Below are 18,805 nucleotides of genomic sequence, written 5' to 3'. Positions count from 1 at the left end.
ATGTTTACACTAGAGAATACAATGAAGGAAAACAAGAGCAGACAGAAGTTATACCCCATCTCATCTTCCTTTATTTTGTTTACGAGCAAGCATCAACCTCACTACATTTGCCTTTCAACTGGTAGAAAAGAGAGCAGCTCCAACAAGCACAAAGGAAACATCCAACCACGCTGAAAACACCGTCACCGTCCATTTTGAGCAGATTTTAAAACAAAGAAGAAGAAAAAAAAAAAATTCTTGAGTGTCATGGATGTGTGAAACAGACAATCTGAGAATCAGTAGTGTATCACGTCTCCTTTCTCACTCCGGTCTCATAGGCCCACGTGGAGCGTACACACACACTTGTGGTTCATGCAAAGTCAATATACCCCCACCCACCTGTCCATCCACCCACCCTTCCTTACTTCATCTTGATGTTGTTACAGTATGGTTGCATTTCAGATTGTTAGGCAGTGACATTCATTGGGGGCGCACCAGAAAGCAAACGAGATGCTAGTGAACCTTTCAACTGTAGCTGAAATGTGGACATGAAGTGTTTGACACAATGAAACCGTGAGAATTGCGTCACCGACAGGCATATATACTCTTGTGAAATTTCATGCTGCCCTAAAAAAAATAAAAATAAAAAATAAAAATTGTTTCTCAACAGCTCAAGCAACAGGACACTGTTAAAAAGAAGAAAAAAGAAACTCACCTTCCACTATACACAAATAGGTCAGTATACACGCTGTATGCTGCCAAAGCAATTTCATAATGTACATCTTTTAAAGGTGGATTCCGTCAATATGATTTTTAAGTACAATATCTATAGAAGATACAATGTGGATCTACTCCTCTACACATCAACAAGGACACGTGACATCTACGTAAAATGTTTTCACCTGTAATAAAACTAGCGTCGGCCTATTATCGCGACAAACTGAGAGAAAACGTCTCCCCAGCTACGAAAGAAATCTAGCATTAAAAATAAAAGAGCACGGATAAGTGTGTTTGTTAGACCAGCTAATTACGCTATGATCGGCAAAAGGCACTCCCATCTCAGCCGGCTCAGACCTGGCGCCCCCCCCCCCCCCTTTTATTTTATTTTTTTTAGTTTTTTCATTTTTTAAAACAAGCCAAAGTCATCATGGAAGGGAGACTGTTCACTAAGTTTCAAATGCACACCTATTAAAGAAAATCAAATAAATCAAATGGATTCACTGAGCTGAAAACAAAAGTAGCCTGGAAACTTTTTACATCAACAATAATAATAAGCGTTGAAGGTGTTTTTAATTAATTTTGGCCTCTGAAAACGGATTTGCACGCATAGACTTTTCCAATCCCGATAATGCCATTTTCTGCACAATCCAAAGCCCCAAACATGGTCGTAATAAATGCAGGTTTGGGAAACGCTTATATTTTACTCTGTACCCTCCCATAAAAGACGAACACTAAAATCGTTCAGTGTGACGGCACGTTTTTATCTGGTCTGGTGAAAGATTATATACAAGTTATGGACAACAGTGTCTGAGAGGAGACAAGAGGTCGGACACACTTTCCCAATCGTAAGCTTCATACTAATACCCGAAGGAAAATAAGTTTACCAAATGTAAACAAATATCTTTGAACAACTCTACAGTACAGTTTCATGTACAATAAAATCTAGTGGTCTACTGCAAAAAAATATCTCACTTTAAGATTCAAAGATTCATTTTTAAAGTGTTTTCCTGCTGAAGCAGCAAACAGTTTAAAATGTACCTCATACAGGCTATGTAGTATTATTTTAGGTAAAATAGCCGTGCCATGAAAAGAAAAAAAAAATAAAACATTGCCAGCAATTCAACAATTCAGCCAGTCTCCACTAAAGCTCATAAACATTTTCTTTCAGTAGCTTGAAAGGGTTTCTCCTTGAACCACAACAGGGACTGGGACAGGGACAACGGTTTTAAAGCTGCTGAGGACATTTTAGTACCCTTATTTTCACCACGAACGGCACTACTGCTGAGCCGATCTTTGTGATTCCACACGACATTTTCTGAAACTGAAAGAAGATTCCCTCTGTAGTGTACATCAGTGAGATCTGCTGGGAATGAAACAACACTAAAGCCAGGAGTAGAGCGTTGCCACGCGTGCAAGCGAAGCAAAAGCATCATGTGAAGCTGAAACCGTCAACTAAGCCCTCTGCCTACGAGAAAGCAAAAGAAACTACTTTACTCCTCGCAAAAGATTAAAGAAAAGGGACGAAATGGACACATTTTTGTCATGGAAACCGCTGAACAGTCCTCGGTTTCGCATCATGAAGCGAGACATTTTGTACAAGCGTGATGGAACAGCTTTTGCAGAAATTCAGCGGCATGCTGCGACAGCCTGTGTGACACAAAGTCTACATTACATAATCGTAGATATTGGACCCCATTGATTAGGTCTTCACTAACACATTGACTAATTACATGGTTTCATTATATTTACAAAAATCTTTAAAAAGCAATTTATTTCTCTACACATGACTTCCCCAAAATTTCTCCATGCACTAAAAAGAAAAACAAAAAAAAAAAAAAAGAAATGGAAGAGGAAAATGCAGTCTACTTGTTAAAAGCATCATTTTCGATTCACTGTGGACTACAAGTCAAGAAAACCCAAGTCGGAGCTAGTTGTGAGTTTAGCGAATTAATCTACAAGCATTAGCAAAGAATATACATCAGGAGAAGCGATTACTCTGCTCTTCAAAGCCGTACATCTGAGAGAAAACAAAAAAAGTGCAGGGTTGGCTTCCTCACACAGTTCCAATGTAAGCCAGGTTTTCCTGGGAATTAAAATATAATAAATAAAAAAAAGTCAGCAATCTGGTGATGACTACACTACACTGAGTACCACCACTAAGATAACAACAGGAAAACCTTGACCATATATACGCTGAAGGGACTTTATGTTTCTCCTTTTCTTGATTTTTTTTATTTTTGTTAAGTTTTTACATCATGGCTCCTAGACATGAAACTGCAGGGAGTGCTGTGTTTGTGAGTGTGTGTGTGAGGGAGGGAGTATGAGTGAATTTCTGATGTGTGTGTCAGGAGCTCTTGTTTGGGTGTCTTGTGTGTGTTTAGTAGGTGAGGGTGGAGTCGTCCCACTCCAGCTGCTGCTGTCTGCTGGCCCCCTGCTGGTCCTCCGGCTCGCCGCCCTCCTCGTCTTCGCTGCTCTCTGACTCAGCGCTCGTGATGTCATCTTCTTCCTCGCCGTCCTCGCTCTCCTCCTCCTCTTCCTCCTCCTCCTCGCTGCTGTGCTGGTCCTCGTACGTCTGCATTAGTGACAGCGAGAGAAAAGATGGAGACTGTGACTGTGGGCACTCATTTTGTGATCTTAAATACTCAATTACTTAAATTGGGCGACCAGGGGGGTTCAGGGGGTTGGGAAGCTCATCTTGTAACCGGAAGGTTGCCGGTTCAATCCCCAGCTCTGTCTGTCTTGGTTGTTGTGTCCTTGGGCAAGACACTTCACCTACCGCCTACTGGTGATGGCCAGAGGGGCCGACGGCGCGATATGTCAGTCTGCCCCAGGGCAGCTGTGGCTACAACTGTAGCTTCCCTCCACCAGTGTGTGAATGTGAGAGTGAATGAATAGTGGTATTGTAAATAAATATAAATGCAATCTATTATTATTATTAAATCCGTGTTAGAAAAACTTTATACAGATCATGGCTTTGCTGAGCACCGTGCAGGTTACCTTCCTGTTTCACATCATTTTCATGTATGTAACTGTGTTTGGACAACAACACAGCAGCCTCTGCTAATCTGACAAGTGCAGGCTCCTTTAGATGTTTTCTAGCAAAGACTAATCTGGCCTTCTTATTGCTCCTTGTTGTAAATCCTCTGCATTCCCATTTATGAAGACGTCTCTTGATTATAGACTCTTCACAATAATACGCCTACCTCCTTAAGATTTTGTTAAACACTTGGAATAAGCTCCACGTTTTTCATCTGTAAAACTTGAGCTAAGTCTGCCCTTCAATCACATCTTGTTTGCTTAAAATCCTCTGTGGTGGTGACAAAGGTTTATCACGTCCACTGTTCTGAATTTCACACATTAGAAAACACTGGGGCCATTAGACACAATAAAAAAAAAAAAAAATCCAACAGTCATAGCAGTGAGCCTTTCAAGGTAAACTCGATGTCATTGAACTGTGCACATGAGACACATTAACCAAACCTAAATAGATTCGGACGTTTCAAGTACACTTTGATGTAAATATGACGGAAGTTCAACACATCAGGTGAAAAGCTAACATGGGATGTAGATTAGCATTAAAAGGCAGCGACATACAATAAAACCACGGGAGAGGATTTAATGCACGTCTCTTATTGCCGAAACGCTGCATTATCTCAATAACTTTCTCCTACGAACCAAATCCACGCAATAAAAATAACAAACCACTTTGAAAGAGTCATTTCCAAGATACTCAGGAAATTGAGCGTCTCGTTTCAGCTCTGTTTAACAAAACAGAGCTACCAAAAAAGGCCATCATCTTTTAACAAATCTGTATGTCTCACTGGCGAGTTTGTATATGATCAGATTATTTTGGTCAAATGTGTAAAGTCTCACTCGGCAGATGTGCTGTGATTTAGTCACAGCAGGATGGGAGTTAAAGCAAATCAAAACGTGGTAAATAATCGGTCCTTTTAACAAACAGTAAAGCAACAACGAGTAATCGAATGACTCAGAAAGACATGAATCTTCTTGTACAAATATATTCAGCCCACGAGCTGACTCATTCGCTTCATTTTGGGCTTTTGGGAAAAGAAGCTGCTTCCTTTCGTTTCATTCTTGTGCGTCAGTCAGGTAATGTGACTTACATATTTGCAACAGAGTCTCTCTCTCGTCCCCACAAGGCTGCTAATTACAAGGGGCTCAGACAAAACTAGGGCACAGTTTTAACATCACCCAGTTCGCATTAGCAGGCGAAAAGCTGTCTGGGCTACAGCCTAACACCAGCAGCGAAATTCTGTTAAACAGCTTTTCACCAGTTAATCACCATCATAATCATGTTTTTTGTTGCTTATTTTGCTTCCCTGCTTCCTCCTCTCGTGTCGTTTTACCTCCATGGGGTTTACGGTGATGGTGAGGGCTGAATCGTCCCAGTCCATCTCGTTCTCCTTGCCGTTTTCCTGGTCCCTCATGGTGCGCTGGTGTGCAGCTCGGATGCGGAACACGCCCAGGATGATCATGAACACCAGGAAGCTGACGCACACCACGATGACGATGGTGGCAGCGCTCGGAACCACTACGAGGAGGTAAACCACATCAGGAAAAACACAGTGATTAGTTAGACGCAAAACAACACTTCACGATCAAATATGTGGAGCCGCAGCTTCCACCGCCGCTTTGGCTTTATGGCGTGCTCCCAGCGATCTGTACACACACGTGCTTTTGGCTGTTCAAGGTGTTGAGGCTGTTTTTCTTTAAATAGCTTAGCCCATCTCGCGCCAACCTGCTCCACTTTCCATATTAGCAGGAAGAGCCCTCTCTGGTGCAGTGGCGAGCTTAGCGAGGCAGTCAGCTTAGAAGAATACAGAAGCCGGAAAATAAAAGGTCGTGCTCAGTGTGCACTGCCTGTACAGATGTCACAAACAGCGCTCAAAAGTAATCCCTAACTTGGTCCATTAAAAAACAGACACACTACTAGTGTTTCATACATGCCCCACTTCTGCTTAGTAGGCTGTAATCCTCCTGCTTCATATCACAAATCTTTTTCTACAGCAACAATTAAGCTGATTACTGCTTTGATTATGATATTTAGTGTTGCATTCAACAGATAAACACGATATTGCAGCCAATACTGAGGAAAAAAATAAACACTACTGCTTAATTTATTTTCCAGACATCCTTAAATTAATTTTTGCAGGAAAGATTTTTATACTTTGATTTTGTGTCTTTTTCCACGTCGCTGAAACAGATGCATGTTTGATTTTTTCTTCTTTTTTTTTTTTTTTTGAAACTTTGGTGAATCGATGGCTGCAGATGACTACTGATTTTCTATGCAACCTGCTGAAAAAGGATGAAGCATTCTCCATGTTTCAGTACCTGAGGCCTGATGAGCGTTGACCAAATTATGCCCAGACAGATCCACAGAGGCGTGATGGACAGGGTTGATGAAGTTGGGCTGCACCATGGCATTGTTGGCATGCTCCATGGGACTGGCTGTGTGGATTACATTAACCTAGAGAGAAATAAAGACCACACTTGAAGTGAGGGCGCACAAGTATGTGGATAACACCAGGACAGGCTGGTCATGGTTCAGTGTGCACGTGACAAACGCTCAGACGTACCTCGACCTTAAAGTCGTTGCTGATGTAGCGACCATTGAGTTCAGAGCAGACCAGTTTAAATTTCCTGTCAAAGAGAGCCTCGGTGTGCCAGTTCTTGTAACGGATAAGGTGCAGGACCTGCTCGTAGTTGGCCATGGTGTTCACACCTGGACCACAGAGAGGGGGGGGAAGTGTTAATGACACTAAGTCATTTTTCCTTCTTTAATCTCACAGAACTATTAGAGGTTTTGCAGAAACCAGGGCTATATGCTAGTTAAGGCTTCCTAGCCGAGCACGGTGGTCTGTACCGGTGATGACGAGCCCCACGTTGGATGAGCTCATCTCTAAGCTGCGCTGCTGCAGCTGGGACATGTCCACTTCAAGGCTCTCGTGCTCTCCGTCCAGCTCATCTCCCACCACAGTCACTTCACACGTGTCCAGGTTGTGCATGATTTCCTCCGACACCACCGTCTCTTGGACTGAAAGAACAAAAGCACAAAAACGATTGAGGAGGAAGATTTGGAGCACTCTTGAAAATCCGAAACAGCACTCCTTCTCTATTTCTTCAAGAACCGGCTGCCCTTTCCAAACAAATAGATACAGATTAAGAACAAGGGAACAAATATTTGTGATTTTATTTCTGTTCAATCAACAAAACAAAGTAATCTAAAGAACTGGAGTAAGAGAGAAAGATCCAGAACTGATGAGACATGCTAAAACGAGTCAACTACTGACATTATAGAATATGCAACGTGCTCTTTAGAAATGCTGGTAAACAGAGAATCCTGGCTCCAACAGTTAGTCCAATAAAACAACTACAGCAGATTTAGCAATGTTATTATACTTGTATATCAGAGAAAGTGATTTTATTATTTAAATCATAATGTTGTAATAGTCGGCATCCTCAGCTTGCTTATGAAACAAATTAATATTTCATGCATCTACTGCCTGTACCATTTGACTCTTCAAAGCTCCATTTTAATGACTCTTAATTATCTACCGTGTCATCTCTTGTTTGCGAGGTGTGTAAGGTGGGGCAGGGTAATGCAGGTGATAGCAGCAGAGCTCTGTAAGCCCTTTTGTCCCTTATGGCCTGCTGCTCACCGCAGGACGTCGTATCTCGTGGTATCTGTGTCAACCTCAGAGCTTGTCTATTGTGTCTCCTCCACTTAACTTATGTGCAAGCTGAACAGATGGCACCCTCCCTCTCGCTGTTTTTCCCAATCCCTTCATCCCCCAAGCGTAATCCTCAACATAGACTGCTACTGTAGTTCTGCACAGACGTCTGTACTGTACACACCCTGTAACTGCAGAATCATTCACTGTCATAGGTGCAGACAGGTGAGGGTTTAAAGGGAAATCAAACCAGTGAGTGTGTGCGCTCTATTTTTGTTGAGGGGACGACATAGTATGTGCACGGGCCTATGTGTGCAAACGGAAGACCAGCTGCTTTCTTAACAAGCACCTAAAGCTCAGGAGGTACAATGAGAAGGTTGGTGGTTCGATTCCCAGCTCCTCCAGTCCGGATGTGCCTTAAATCACTCCAACACATCATCACTCCGTAATGCCATCAAGGCAATAATTACTATTACATATGCAGCCATGTTTAAATGGACAGGTTCAGGTTAGCTCCTGTGTATATGCTAAATCCTATTAGCATGATAGGAAGTTGCTTCAGAGTCCAGTGTGCACATCTCTTACCTGTAGGGTCATCGTCAGCTCCCTCTGCAGCTTCAGACTCCGTGTCGGCCTCCACTTCACGGGTGATGGTGCTCACAATGCGTAGCTCGGGGAACAGCGTCACTCCTTCCTGGCTCTCAAATTCAGCTGCACTGCGGGCAAAGTGGTCAATGCCGCTCAGGCTGATCTTGGGTTCTTCTGGTTGCAGCACCATCACGTAACCTTCAGCATCTGGCACCGTTACGCAGGACTCCTCGTTAAAGCATCTGTGAAATAGACGATTTTAAATGCTCAGAAATGTGATTTTCCTTCTGTCTTTTTTTTTTTTTTTTTTAAATCACGTTGCTGCTTCTCCCTATAGAAGAAAAGTGGCATGCTGAATAGTTGGGAAGGTATGTGAACAAATTTGAGCCAACAACAGTGTGCGGCATAAAAGACAAAGGCCTTTATTTGTGCTTGTGTAGAAGCCTAAAGCTCACCTATCTGTACAAATGGCAAAATAAAATTGTTTCATCAGTTCTTGTGGGTATTTGTGTATTTTTATGCATCAAGCTGTTTGATGTGTAACAAATAAAGAACACATTCTTTCTTTTCACTGACATTAAATGTCACTTTGACTGCAACAACATATAAAAAGCTAATTTCAAATGTTCCTCATCAATTATAAAAATTTAACTGCCATCACAAGAAAAAATAAAAACAATTTAGTCTGATTACTCAGTCCACATCATAAAGCTGGGAGCTGATGCACATTTGTGCATGTGCAAATAAGAACAAATACTAAACGACTTCACCAACTGGAACAAATCTCACACTAGGCTCAGAACAACCACGAGAGCTTTGATATATTCATTTCATACTCGTGTATAAATCAGTAAAACTACTGCTGTTCTTACTGACTTTCCAGTGCTGCAGACATCAAAGAGAATAGAAAAGAAAGGAGAGGGAAAAATGGATACTGCTCTTCAGTCTGTCATTCTCAAGCAGCAAAACACATTGTGTTTATTCTCTTTGTTATGGGCATCAGGTAAAACTCTTGACCTCCATTTTACCTCAATAAACCATCCTCACATTTTAAGCAGCAGCAGAGAAGCTTTCTGAATGTCTATGAGGCAGAAAGGACCTGCTTTATAAACAACACAGGGCTGCCGGCCAACAGATGAAGTGACAAGACACAGGCCAGGCTGCGAAAACAATAAGTGCTTCTGGCTTCTTCTTCTACTTACTTTACTGTGGTTGAGATACGCAGGTGCCTGATTCCAGGGGTTGGGAACTGGCGGGAGTTTAAGTAGGAGATGTGCTGCATGACCTTGTCAAAGGCATCGATGTCGTCACCTTCCACAGTCAGAGAGGACTGGTTGGGGTTGAATTCCACCTGAGAGAAGAAAACAAGGTGAGGGATTTGTGAATAACATGACCTGTGACTGATGCTGAGCTAACAAACATAAACAATCCTTTCCAGCATCAGTCCTGGAGAACCACTTAAAGTAATTCATTCAGCAAAAATGCAACTTTTGAGGTAAATATTCTCCAAAAGTTGCAGGTTTAAAATTAAAAATTGTTTTTTTTTTTTTTATTTGGTTGGATGTTACGAACCACAGTTCATTACTTGAGCGAGCTGTCAAATGATATAAAAAAAGATTCACTTCACAAACTCAAAGCTTTCTTTGCCTCCTCACCTTGATAGCTGAAGCTACCTCCTCAGGCAGCTGCACGTCCAGTCCTTCTTTGCACGTGTACAAACAGTCGATCACCTTCTTGTTCTCCAGCTTGCCGGTGCGGATAATCAGCCCCGCTAGGTTACCGCGGAAAAACTGCGCCATTCGAGCATTTCCACCTGGTTTCCAAGACAACACATAGAAGTTATTTAGGGGGTAGATTTCACAGGCTTCACCTTTTCTGAGCTGGAGCTTCAAGCATGCTGTCGCACTGTACAAAGCTGGCGTGAATGGAGTTCATGCAAGTTAGTATGTGTGCCCTTCAAAAGGCCCGAAGCCCAAAGAGCAAGACAGGCAAATGATTGATGACCTTATGCACGCCAGCGGCAGCATGCAACGCTTGCATTAAAAGGGTGAACGGCTTACTGTGGGAAAAGAAATGACACCAACAGGGAAAAAAAAAAAGAAACTCAAAGGGATTGCGTAAGATAATGATGAATTAATCCTCTTTAGTCACCTCATTTTCACAAAATAACAGAGCCATCTTGAGGGCCGCAAAATGGTCATGATCTGAAATTTGGAGTTGACATTTCGAGAGAGGTACGCCACTCCTGTCTTCCAGCTACATCATAATGAGCATTAGTCTGCACCACTGCGGAGTCAGCGACAAACTACATCTCAAGGTCGCGTATTCATCCACTGATGTGTGTGCGCGCGCTTCTGCTGCAGGTTTGTTATGTGATACAGAGGAGTTACTGCTTCCAGCCTCAAGGTCAAGCTCTGAAAGAAAAGCCAGCATGGCTAAAAGGCTGCAGCTGGATCGGACTCTTGACTCGTTATAGATTTATTTGCGATCTGCTGGTGTATCAAATGCTGGGGGAAAAAATAAACAAATAAGGGGAAAATGAGGAAAAAACCCAACTGCATAGCTTTTGCAGTTAGAAGAGAAAATAAAATACATGGGAGTCAGGCGCCACTGAACATCAATACTGCAACAAAACAAATTATTTTTGCATCTAGAATGGGTAGGAATCATTCTAGTCTTAATGGAATGAGGATGCAATTAGCATGGTGGGACATTGTGGACACATGGACATATCTGAGTAGTAAGGGAAAGACGTGAGCAACCTGAACTGGGCTCAGAGACTGTCTCAGTGTCATTGTCATGTCCTGAGTTTTCTGTAAAGGACAGAAACAAGAGAGCAGGAAGAGACAGGGAGGAAGGTTGAGGATCTGGAGGAGAGATTCAGATGCTACATACGAGGTCACGTCATTAATATTACAAAGAGTTAATACGCCATTGGCTGAATATAAAGTAACAGTTTATACAAGGTAGTTTATGTCATCTAGCATGAACACAGTTTTAACTCTTTCTAATAGAGTATCAAACACACAAAAGAAGAACTTGTGTTTCAATACAATGCATATAAATGATATAAATGTCAAAAAAGAGAGCTCTCCAAAAATCAGTTACACTGTTTACCTTGCCAGCAGGCACCAATCGTGAGCTGAGTTTCTATCTTGGAGGCGTGCAGTGGGTAGTCCTCTGTAACCAGGAAGGGCTCAAAGGTAGTCCCATCCACAAATACAGAAACAGTGGGGAACTCCACATTAAGCACATAGTGATGCCACTCTTTGTCACACACCTGGAAAGATGACAGCAGGACGAGTGAAAACCTGAAATCTAGACTCTGCAGTACACTGAAACCTGGTTTTTATTATTATTTTTAACTTTATGTGCCGCCTCATGCTGTGCACTGGCACAAAGTTGAGTTTTGGAAGCAGCAGACCTGGTCGAGCTTCCAGTGAAACTCTGCGGGTTTATAGTTCTCTGCCTCAGATGGCTCCTGGCGTAGGAGAAAGATCAGCCTGCAGTTGTGGACGTAGAGCGAGTAATGGTGTCTGTTCATCTCTGCAGAGAAGAAAACGACAGAAGAGATCAGGATGAGAAACTGTAACTCTAAAATATTCAACAATTTCCCTTGTGGGATAAATTAAATATCTGACTATCCATGGAAATGTGTAGCAATGTATTTGTGGAAAATATCACAATCTTCTTAAGAAACCATAACAAATGTGTTTTCGTGATGATTCTCCAGGTAAAACTGAACTCTTGTGCTCCAGCTCAGTGTCGAAATCTGTAATCTGTCAGAACACTAAGTGTTGAGAAGGTGTGGACTGAATACAGGCCCTTTTAGCAGCCTCTCTCTATTAAAAAAAATCGCTATGTGGCTGTAATATGCACAGTGTGGTTTAGCAACGCCTTACTGGAATTAGCAAAACCTCAGGAGAAAACAGAAAACAATGCCTGGATGGGATTTTACAGACTGACGCAATACCTGTGAACATTTAGCATTAATGGTGCCCTCATATGTATGTATGTAGCCATACATCTAAAACATAAGTACAATGAGTGTGCTGATAGAAATGGATGGTCCTTAAATACCCTGATTCATGGATACATAGATTATGCTTTTTTTTTTGCGTCTTCACAATCACTCTTAAAACGCTGAACTATTTGCCCACATAGTCTCTCACAGAGTGGGCATCCTCTCCTTGTATCTGATTCTGAAAGATTTAACCTTTATGGGAAGGTTGTTGTTTTTTGGTAACCAATTAACACTTATTAATACACCATCAAACTGACACAAAGGTGGTTGTAGCTAAGGAGGCAGACCAGGTCATCTACTAATCAGAAGTTAGGTGGTTCAGTCCCTCACTGCTCTGCATGCCAAAGTATCCTTGGGCAAGATACTGAACCGTAGGTTGTTCCTAATATATTGATTGTAGTGTGCGCGTTAGATGCAAGTGCTTGCATGAATGCAGTTGTGAATGGTCTACGTTAGAAAAAGTGCCCATGCAGAGTAGAAAAACACCATATAAGAAACAGTCAATTTATCATTAACATGAAGCAAATAAAAATTTTAAAATATGGTTTAAATGATGAAAATACATTTCAGTTTTACGTGGTTCTGTAAAGCTAAAGCAAAATGAGATTCGTCTTTCTGTTCCAGACTCTGCTGAACAAAGGTCACAAATGACCCATGATCTCATGGGTATGGGAGCTTCCTGTCCAGGCCACAGCCCTGATGTAATCCTCCTTATATAAGCAGCTGGGCCGAAGCTGATGAACTGGCTCCCCGTCACTGGCCACGGCAGAGACTTTACAGTCCGTAAGATCAAGGAGCTTGTGACCATGGAGAAAATTTACAACTACTGTCAAAATGGAAAGGTCAGCAAGCGCTCAGCGGGATGTGAGAAAGAAATTAAAAAGGAATCACGTTTCCATGTGTTAGACCACCAGCTGAGCACAAACACTGATTATAGCCTGAAGTTTCAATGGTAGGGTTTTTTTGTTGTTGTGTTTTTTTTTTTAATCAGAGGATCTCTTCAGACACCATATGTGCACCAATAATCAGTATCCGCCAGATATTTTAACAGCACAGTTTTGAGATTAATGAGTCCATGTGCCATGCTTATTATATGTATGAAACAAGACGCTCTGTCCTACAGAACTCTTCAAACCTTCTGTTCCAAGATTTTTATTAATATTTCATGCCAGCATTACAGTATTATTTAATCTTATCATGCCACTGGCGAATGGATGCACTTTATTACATTAGGAAAGGTGAAAATTGGGTAGTGCATGTCATTTATATGCTAAAAACAAGGCATTTTTGCCTTTTGATAGGTGGTTTATATATAATGGTCTAGCATATATAATTAAACTTTTGTGGCTATTAGCATGATTTTACTGGAATTACAGCAATAGGGACATCAAGGTGGCACTGTAGCCTTACAGCAAGAAGGCTCAATTCCACTGTGTGGAGTTTGCATGGGTTTTCTCCGGGTACACTGGCTTTCTCCCACAGTCATGCAGTTAGCGGGGTTAGGTTAATTGTTGAATCTAAATTGCCCATAGGTGTGAATGTGAATGAGAATGATTGAGTGTCTCTATGTGTCCAGAGTACATCCTGGACAGACTGGCAACCTTTCCAGGGTGTATCTTATTATAAAGCTAAATCTTCAATTAAAGTGGACTGACAGGAAGATTTAATCTATACAGTGAGTCAGTTATCTTTTTCCCCCCTTTTTAACAGTTGAATAATAGTTGGAGCCTTTAAATACGCATGTTTATTTTATTCACAATAAGCTGTGACTCCTACCCGTTTTGTCAGAGTTGCAGAGGATTGTCTCCTTCTCGTGGGCCCCAGGGCCGTGTCTCATCCACACAGAAATGGTGAAGGGGTCCTTCAGGCTGGTGCTCACCATACCATTAGGAACCTTGATGGCCTGGGTGCCATTAAATTCAAACACCTGATCGCTGTCGTGGCCGTTATCGGTTGGCAGCCCTACGGTCCAGTTAGCAGAGCTGCTGGGAGCAGGAAGGAGCTCCACAGTGCCGGAGCTGGCTCCTAATAAAGAAAGATGGTATACTTACTTGTATGTGGCTCACAGAGTTATAAAACAACTACTGACAAGGACCATTTCCAGTTCCTTACCACACAACTTATGCAGAGACTTCTCAGAGTAGGTGTCACGATCACAGCCCTTTCCAATATGGTTGGTTTCCAGTTCAATACTGGCCCGGATGGACGTGATTGGCTCATCACAGGTCTCCAAGTGCATGCTGGGGAAGAGGGCCAAACTACCAGTGCCAGGCTCGTATTCAATCCTCTTATTGAAGCCTGAAAAAGAAGCAGAGAGAGTAAAAAGCATTAAAAGATGTTATTTAATTAAAAGCCTTTTTAATACTAATCACTCATTAAGAAGTATTCCTCTTCTTTTGAGCTTGAATGAGGCCTTATAGTTTAAAGGAGTTCAATTATCCTTCTCAGCCTGTTTGGACTGCGTCAGTGATCATTTACATTCAACACAAAAGACACAACTTAACAGTGATGGCTGGCGAGCTACAACAAAGGAGGAGAGCTTTCATACCTTGCCAGCTGGGCTTGCAGGTGGGCTTGACGCTGATCTTCACCAGCACGTCCTCAGAGGCTCGGTTCTTTCCGCAGTCGTAGGCGGTCACGGTCAGTTTATACATGCGCTCTTTGCCATAGCTCAGTTTTTCTGTGTTCTTGATAAAGCCTGAACAGAGCAGGTGGGGGGGGAAAATGTAATTTTAATAGAAGGACCATTCTTTAACTTCAAAGCTGTGGCTGTGCTAAAATTGGCAGAGGTATCGGTAGGTGTAGAAATCCTCAAAGCACTAAAACATTAAGCGTTTCAAACAGAATTATAGAGTAAAGACTATTTAAAAAACAAAACAAAAGGGATTTATCGACAAGCCAAACAAACTGATGGACCACTCTTAGGATTCATAACATTTTGAATTGAGACGCTGTACTGAGAGTTATTTTCAAAGCTTTTGTGTATGCAGAGTCTCACAATTAAAGTGAAATTAAAGTGTCACATGACCGGTTCTCACTGATCTCCTCATATTATCACCCATCCTTATTTATTTTTTTAGTTAGGCATTATAATCGTCAGAGTTTGAAAACTGGGTCTTGACTTTTTCTATTTATTTTTTGTTAAAGATAAAAAGAAATCCTCTTAAAATCCGGCACTAATCACTGACCAGCTCGGTGACGTTCAAAGAACGCCGTCATTGTCTTGCAAACCGACAAGTTTGTGCTGAATTTTGAATGACGGCCCTGCAGCATCATCATTTAAACTAATCAACAGGCACTGTGAAGCGTGTCATTGCACTCATGAGTCTTGGGCGTGGGCTGCGGCTTTTTTCCAGTGGGCACAAAGACAAAGGCGCTATGTGAACATCCGTACCATCCTTGTCGATGGTGAAGGGCACATCAGGGGTCACAATCTCGTAGTTGCAGATTTGGCTAAACTGGAACGAGCAGTCGGCATCCACCGCCTCCACCTTCAGGATGCTGTCGTACTTCTTTCCCTCGATGACGGTGGCTTTGTAGGACTTCTCCTTGAACACTGGTGAATACTCGTTGATGTCGTTCACCTGGATGTGGACAGTGGCCCTGATAGAGAGATATTCAAGTTAGGACACTTTATCAGTTGGATAGTCGATGGTTTATTTATTTATGTTATTTTATTATGAAAATGAGACCTTACATGATCATCCTCATTCATGGATAACTAAGACTGATCTCAAATCCTGGAGTGGTTAAAATAAAATAAATTCTTGACTTTAAGCCCTGGCCTGGCTTTTGCTTGATTACTGCAGATGGAAAGAATAATCTTCTTGTGTTGAGTCGACTCTATTTGTAATCATTACTTCATCACTACTGATCTTTTTTGTTTTTTTGAAAAGGTGCAGCTTAATTTTCTGTTGACAGACAAATCAAATAACCATCTAATCATGACCCTTATTCCATTCATTCAAGATTGGAAATCCTCACAATCCAGATGTGCATTCATGTCACCAAATGTTCATGGATAATTACACGGCTCATTCGGGAAAGGATTCCCTTGACAGTTCCCACAATCAGCATAAAGACTTAACAAAACGCAGCTTTTGATTTTACGCCAAAACCACATATTTATATTTGCACACTTGTGTGCTTGCTCTGCTTTGCTTTCATAACCCATTCATCAGGGCAAATGCATCAGATTTGATGATGCATTTGAACCACAATCAGGATTTTTTTACTTAGGAGACCTAAAATGATTTTTCTTTTTGTATTCCTTTATAGTAGCGTATGAACAAGTGATCACTGTGAGCCAAAATCTGAGGCTTCCCACTGCTCTGTCATATTTTTTTTAGATAGTTAAAAACATTTTATCTCAAAGAAAATGTGCTCAAAGATAATTGTGCAACACTTTTAGTGCAGGGGTTAACTCACTTATGAGACTTCTTCATGTTGGCACCATCAGGACCCTCTCCACAGTCGTAGGCTTGGATGGTGAAGGTGTGCTCCTTTTGCAGCTCACAGTCCAGCTTGTCCTTTGCCCTGATAACCCCCTCTCCAGTGGACTTGTCCAGGACCACTGCCTCAAAAGGGACATTCTGCCCGTGGATCCTGAAGCCGCAAATCTCACCTGAACATGTTAAGAGCCAAAACAGAGCTTGCTCAGAATAACTGGTGACCGCTGTGAAATTTAAACGTCTAATGAAGCGATTAAGCAATTATATTAACCACAAAACAAATTAATTAAACGCCTCAAAAATAAACAAAATCAAATCAAAGTCAGCCACAGGTTTTGGGAGCCAGGGACTTGTAGATTGAGGTGCGTGGGGTCTGTGGAGGAAGCCCGTGTGGGTGAGTAGTTTGGGGGTGGGTGACATTACGTATCAGTACAGAGAGTGTATTTTCCAAGCCACTTGAAAACATTGCATCCAGTCATGCAGGCAGAAACTGAAAAAATGTGGACAGGCATTTCACAGGAGTACTTAAGATATTAAAAAAGTAAGTCATGAAACAAAGTTTAAAAGTAAGCATATAGAGCACAGTATATTTGTTGAGAATAAAAAAAAAACAAAAACGTTACATCCTATCTCATGAGACAAACAATATATAACACAAATTATAGGAACAAAAATTGAAATCCTTAACAATAGAGACCATTGAGATTCAGCCATCCTGGCTTAAATGTCTGCAAAAGAAAAGAAAAGGGGGAAAAAAAGCCCAGACAACGCTTAATATTTTGGCACAATTTGAGAAAAGTCTTCCTGTGTAATTTTGCCTCTGACCCAAAACTACTGCAAAATGAACTGAAAAGAAAACCATGAAATCATAGAGAACTAAACCAGTACAAAAACAGTTTTCAAACAAAAACAAAAGTACTGGATGAGAACTGGGGTTAGAAATATCAACTTGCTTGACATCCACATCAAATGACAACTGCAGCCATGCTAATGGTAGAGGTTAGTGGTGGAGAATTAGAAATCAAGAGATCCACTGAGGCAAAGATGCGATAACAGAAACTTTGCAGCAGAGAGAGTTTGCATTAGTTAACAATCTCAGCAATCTCACGTGAAGACTTAAAATGTCAGAAAGGTTCACAGGAGTCACTGGAATTGTGCAGCTATCACGAGGTCATTAACGGCCACAACCGAGCATGCTCGGTGCCTTTAAGATGGTTACACTTTAAGGTTCAGCTTCTTAAAATACCAATTAGAGTTTCAATTTCTGCTCCAATTGCCGCATGTTAAAGAGGTTATAAAATAATCCTACACAGACTTTTAAATTGGAGTTGTGTAGAAAATTGCTTTAGCCTTCTGCTCCCCCCCCCCCTTTTCTTTTTTTTTTTTTCGGGGAATTAAAAGGACCGAATTGGACAAAACGGCAAAGAGACTCAGAACTCCTGTTTTTTGTTGTTGTGTTATTTTAAAGCGGCTTCTGTTTCCTGCTGACAGCTGAAAAACTGTTAGGGTCTGCAAACTGCAATGGATGTCTCATGCACAGATATTTCTAAGAACAGTCAGCCCCCACATCACACTTTTCATCCAGCTGTTGGAACGGCAAAAACTTCAGGGTGAGAAAATAAAACGCAAGGTCAAGAAAACCAAATGGGGAGTTTACAGAGCATGAGCACGAGGAGTTTCTGTGTAAAAGTGTGGATGCTGGTTTTAGCATTAGTGGGTTAATAGTAACAAGTAAGCACAAGGCAGAAGAAAGAGCCCAAGATCACCTTCTTCAGTGAGGGTCACCTCAAAACTCTCTACAAGGAAGGGAGACAAGATAAACCCAGATCAGTTCAGAGAAGAGTTAGAAGCTGAGAGATAACACACACAGAGGACAGGAAGATAATACACGCTAGCTAAAGGCTTACAATACCTCCCTCAGAGAAACAAAAAACATACTGCGAGTGGGGAATAAGGGCTACACCAGAGTAAACAAGTACTAAACAAGTTAAAAAAGAAAAAGAATATATAATTAGAAGATAGTTTAGACAGTCCGTTTTAGACAAGTGTGGAAAGTCAGTCCCGTCACATTGAAATCATATTTCTCAAAGCGTCACATTTACCATTTTCATTCATTTTTTAAATATATTTTATATATTAAACTTTAAGACATGAAGATAAAGTAGCTTAGGAAAAACAAAACGACAACTTCTTTTGTTGCTTAGCTGACGTTTTCAATCTCTTTAACAGGTGAGCTGGGCCTTTGTTTGTACCTACTGAACAATTAGAAATGGATTTCACATTAGCCAGTGCAAGCTGGTATAGTGGATGGATGGAGGTGCTGCTAAAGTCTGACATGCAGTCGGCACTGT

At 41.5% G+C, this 18,805-nt stretch overlaps 1 protein-coding gene across 4 annotated transcripts in view; it reads right to left on the bottom strand.

Annotated features, from left to right (window-relative positions):
* Positions 1-48: 48 nt before the first annotated feature.
* Positions 49-18,805, bottom strand: part of clstn1 (calsyntenin 1) — a 44,090-nt gene continuing 25,333 nt past the window's right edge. Inside the window, exons 3-19 of one of the 4 annotated variants that reach the window (XM_004554193.5) lie at positions 18,221-18,250; positions 16,432-16,627; positions 15,398-15,606; positions 14,552-14,701; positions 14,116-14,301; positions 13,780-14,028; positions 11,404-11,525; positions 11,097-11,259; positions 10,742-10,792; positions 9,635-9,792; positions 9,182-9,330; positions 7,977-8,221; positions 6,584-6,754; positions 6,297-6,442; positions 6,052-6,187; positions 5,067-5,251; positions 49-3,271 (exon numbers count right to left, since the gene is read on the bottom strand). In XM_004554193.5, the coding sequence (XP_004554250.2) occupies positions 3,077-3,271; positions 5,067-5,251; positions 6,052-6,187; positions 6,297-6,442; positions 6,584-6,754; positions 7,977-8,221; positions 9,182-9,330; positions 9,635-9,792; positions 10,742-10,792; positions 11,097-11,259; positions 11,404-11,525; positions 13,780-14,028; positions 14,116-14,301; positions 14,552-14,701; positions 15,398-15,606; positions 16,432-16,627; positions 18,221-18,250 (2,741 nt within the window). In that variant the 3' untranslated portion in view covers positions 49-3,076. The remainder of the gene's footprint in view (positions 3,272-5,066; positions 5,252-6,051; positions 6,188-6,296; positions 6,443-6,583; positions 6,755-7,976; positions 8,222-9,181; positions 9,331-9,634; positions 9,793-10,741; positions 10,793-11,096; positions 11,260-11,403; positions 11,526-13,779; positions 14,029-14,115; positions 14,302-14,551; positions 14,702-15,397; positions 15,607-16,431; positions 16,628-18,220; positions 18,251-18,805) is intronic. The other 3 variants (XM_004554195.4, XM_004554194.4, XM_004554196.5) reach the window with 3 other exon arrangements.

Source organism: Maylandia zebra, linkage group LG20 (assembly GCF_041146795.1).
Source record: "Maylandia zebra isolate NMK-2024a linkage group LG20, Mzebra_GT3a, whole genome shotgun sequence".
Classification (NCBI taxonomy): Eukaryota; Metazoa; Chordata; class Actinopteri; order Cichliformes; family Cichlidae; genus Maylandia; species Maylandia zebra.
Note: the sequence above shows the minus strand (reverse complement) of the source record. Positions and strands in the feature narration are given on the sequence as shown.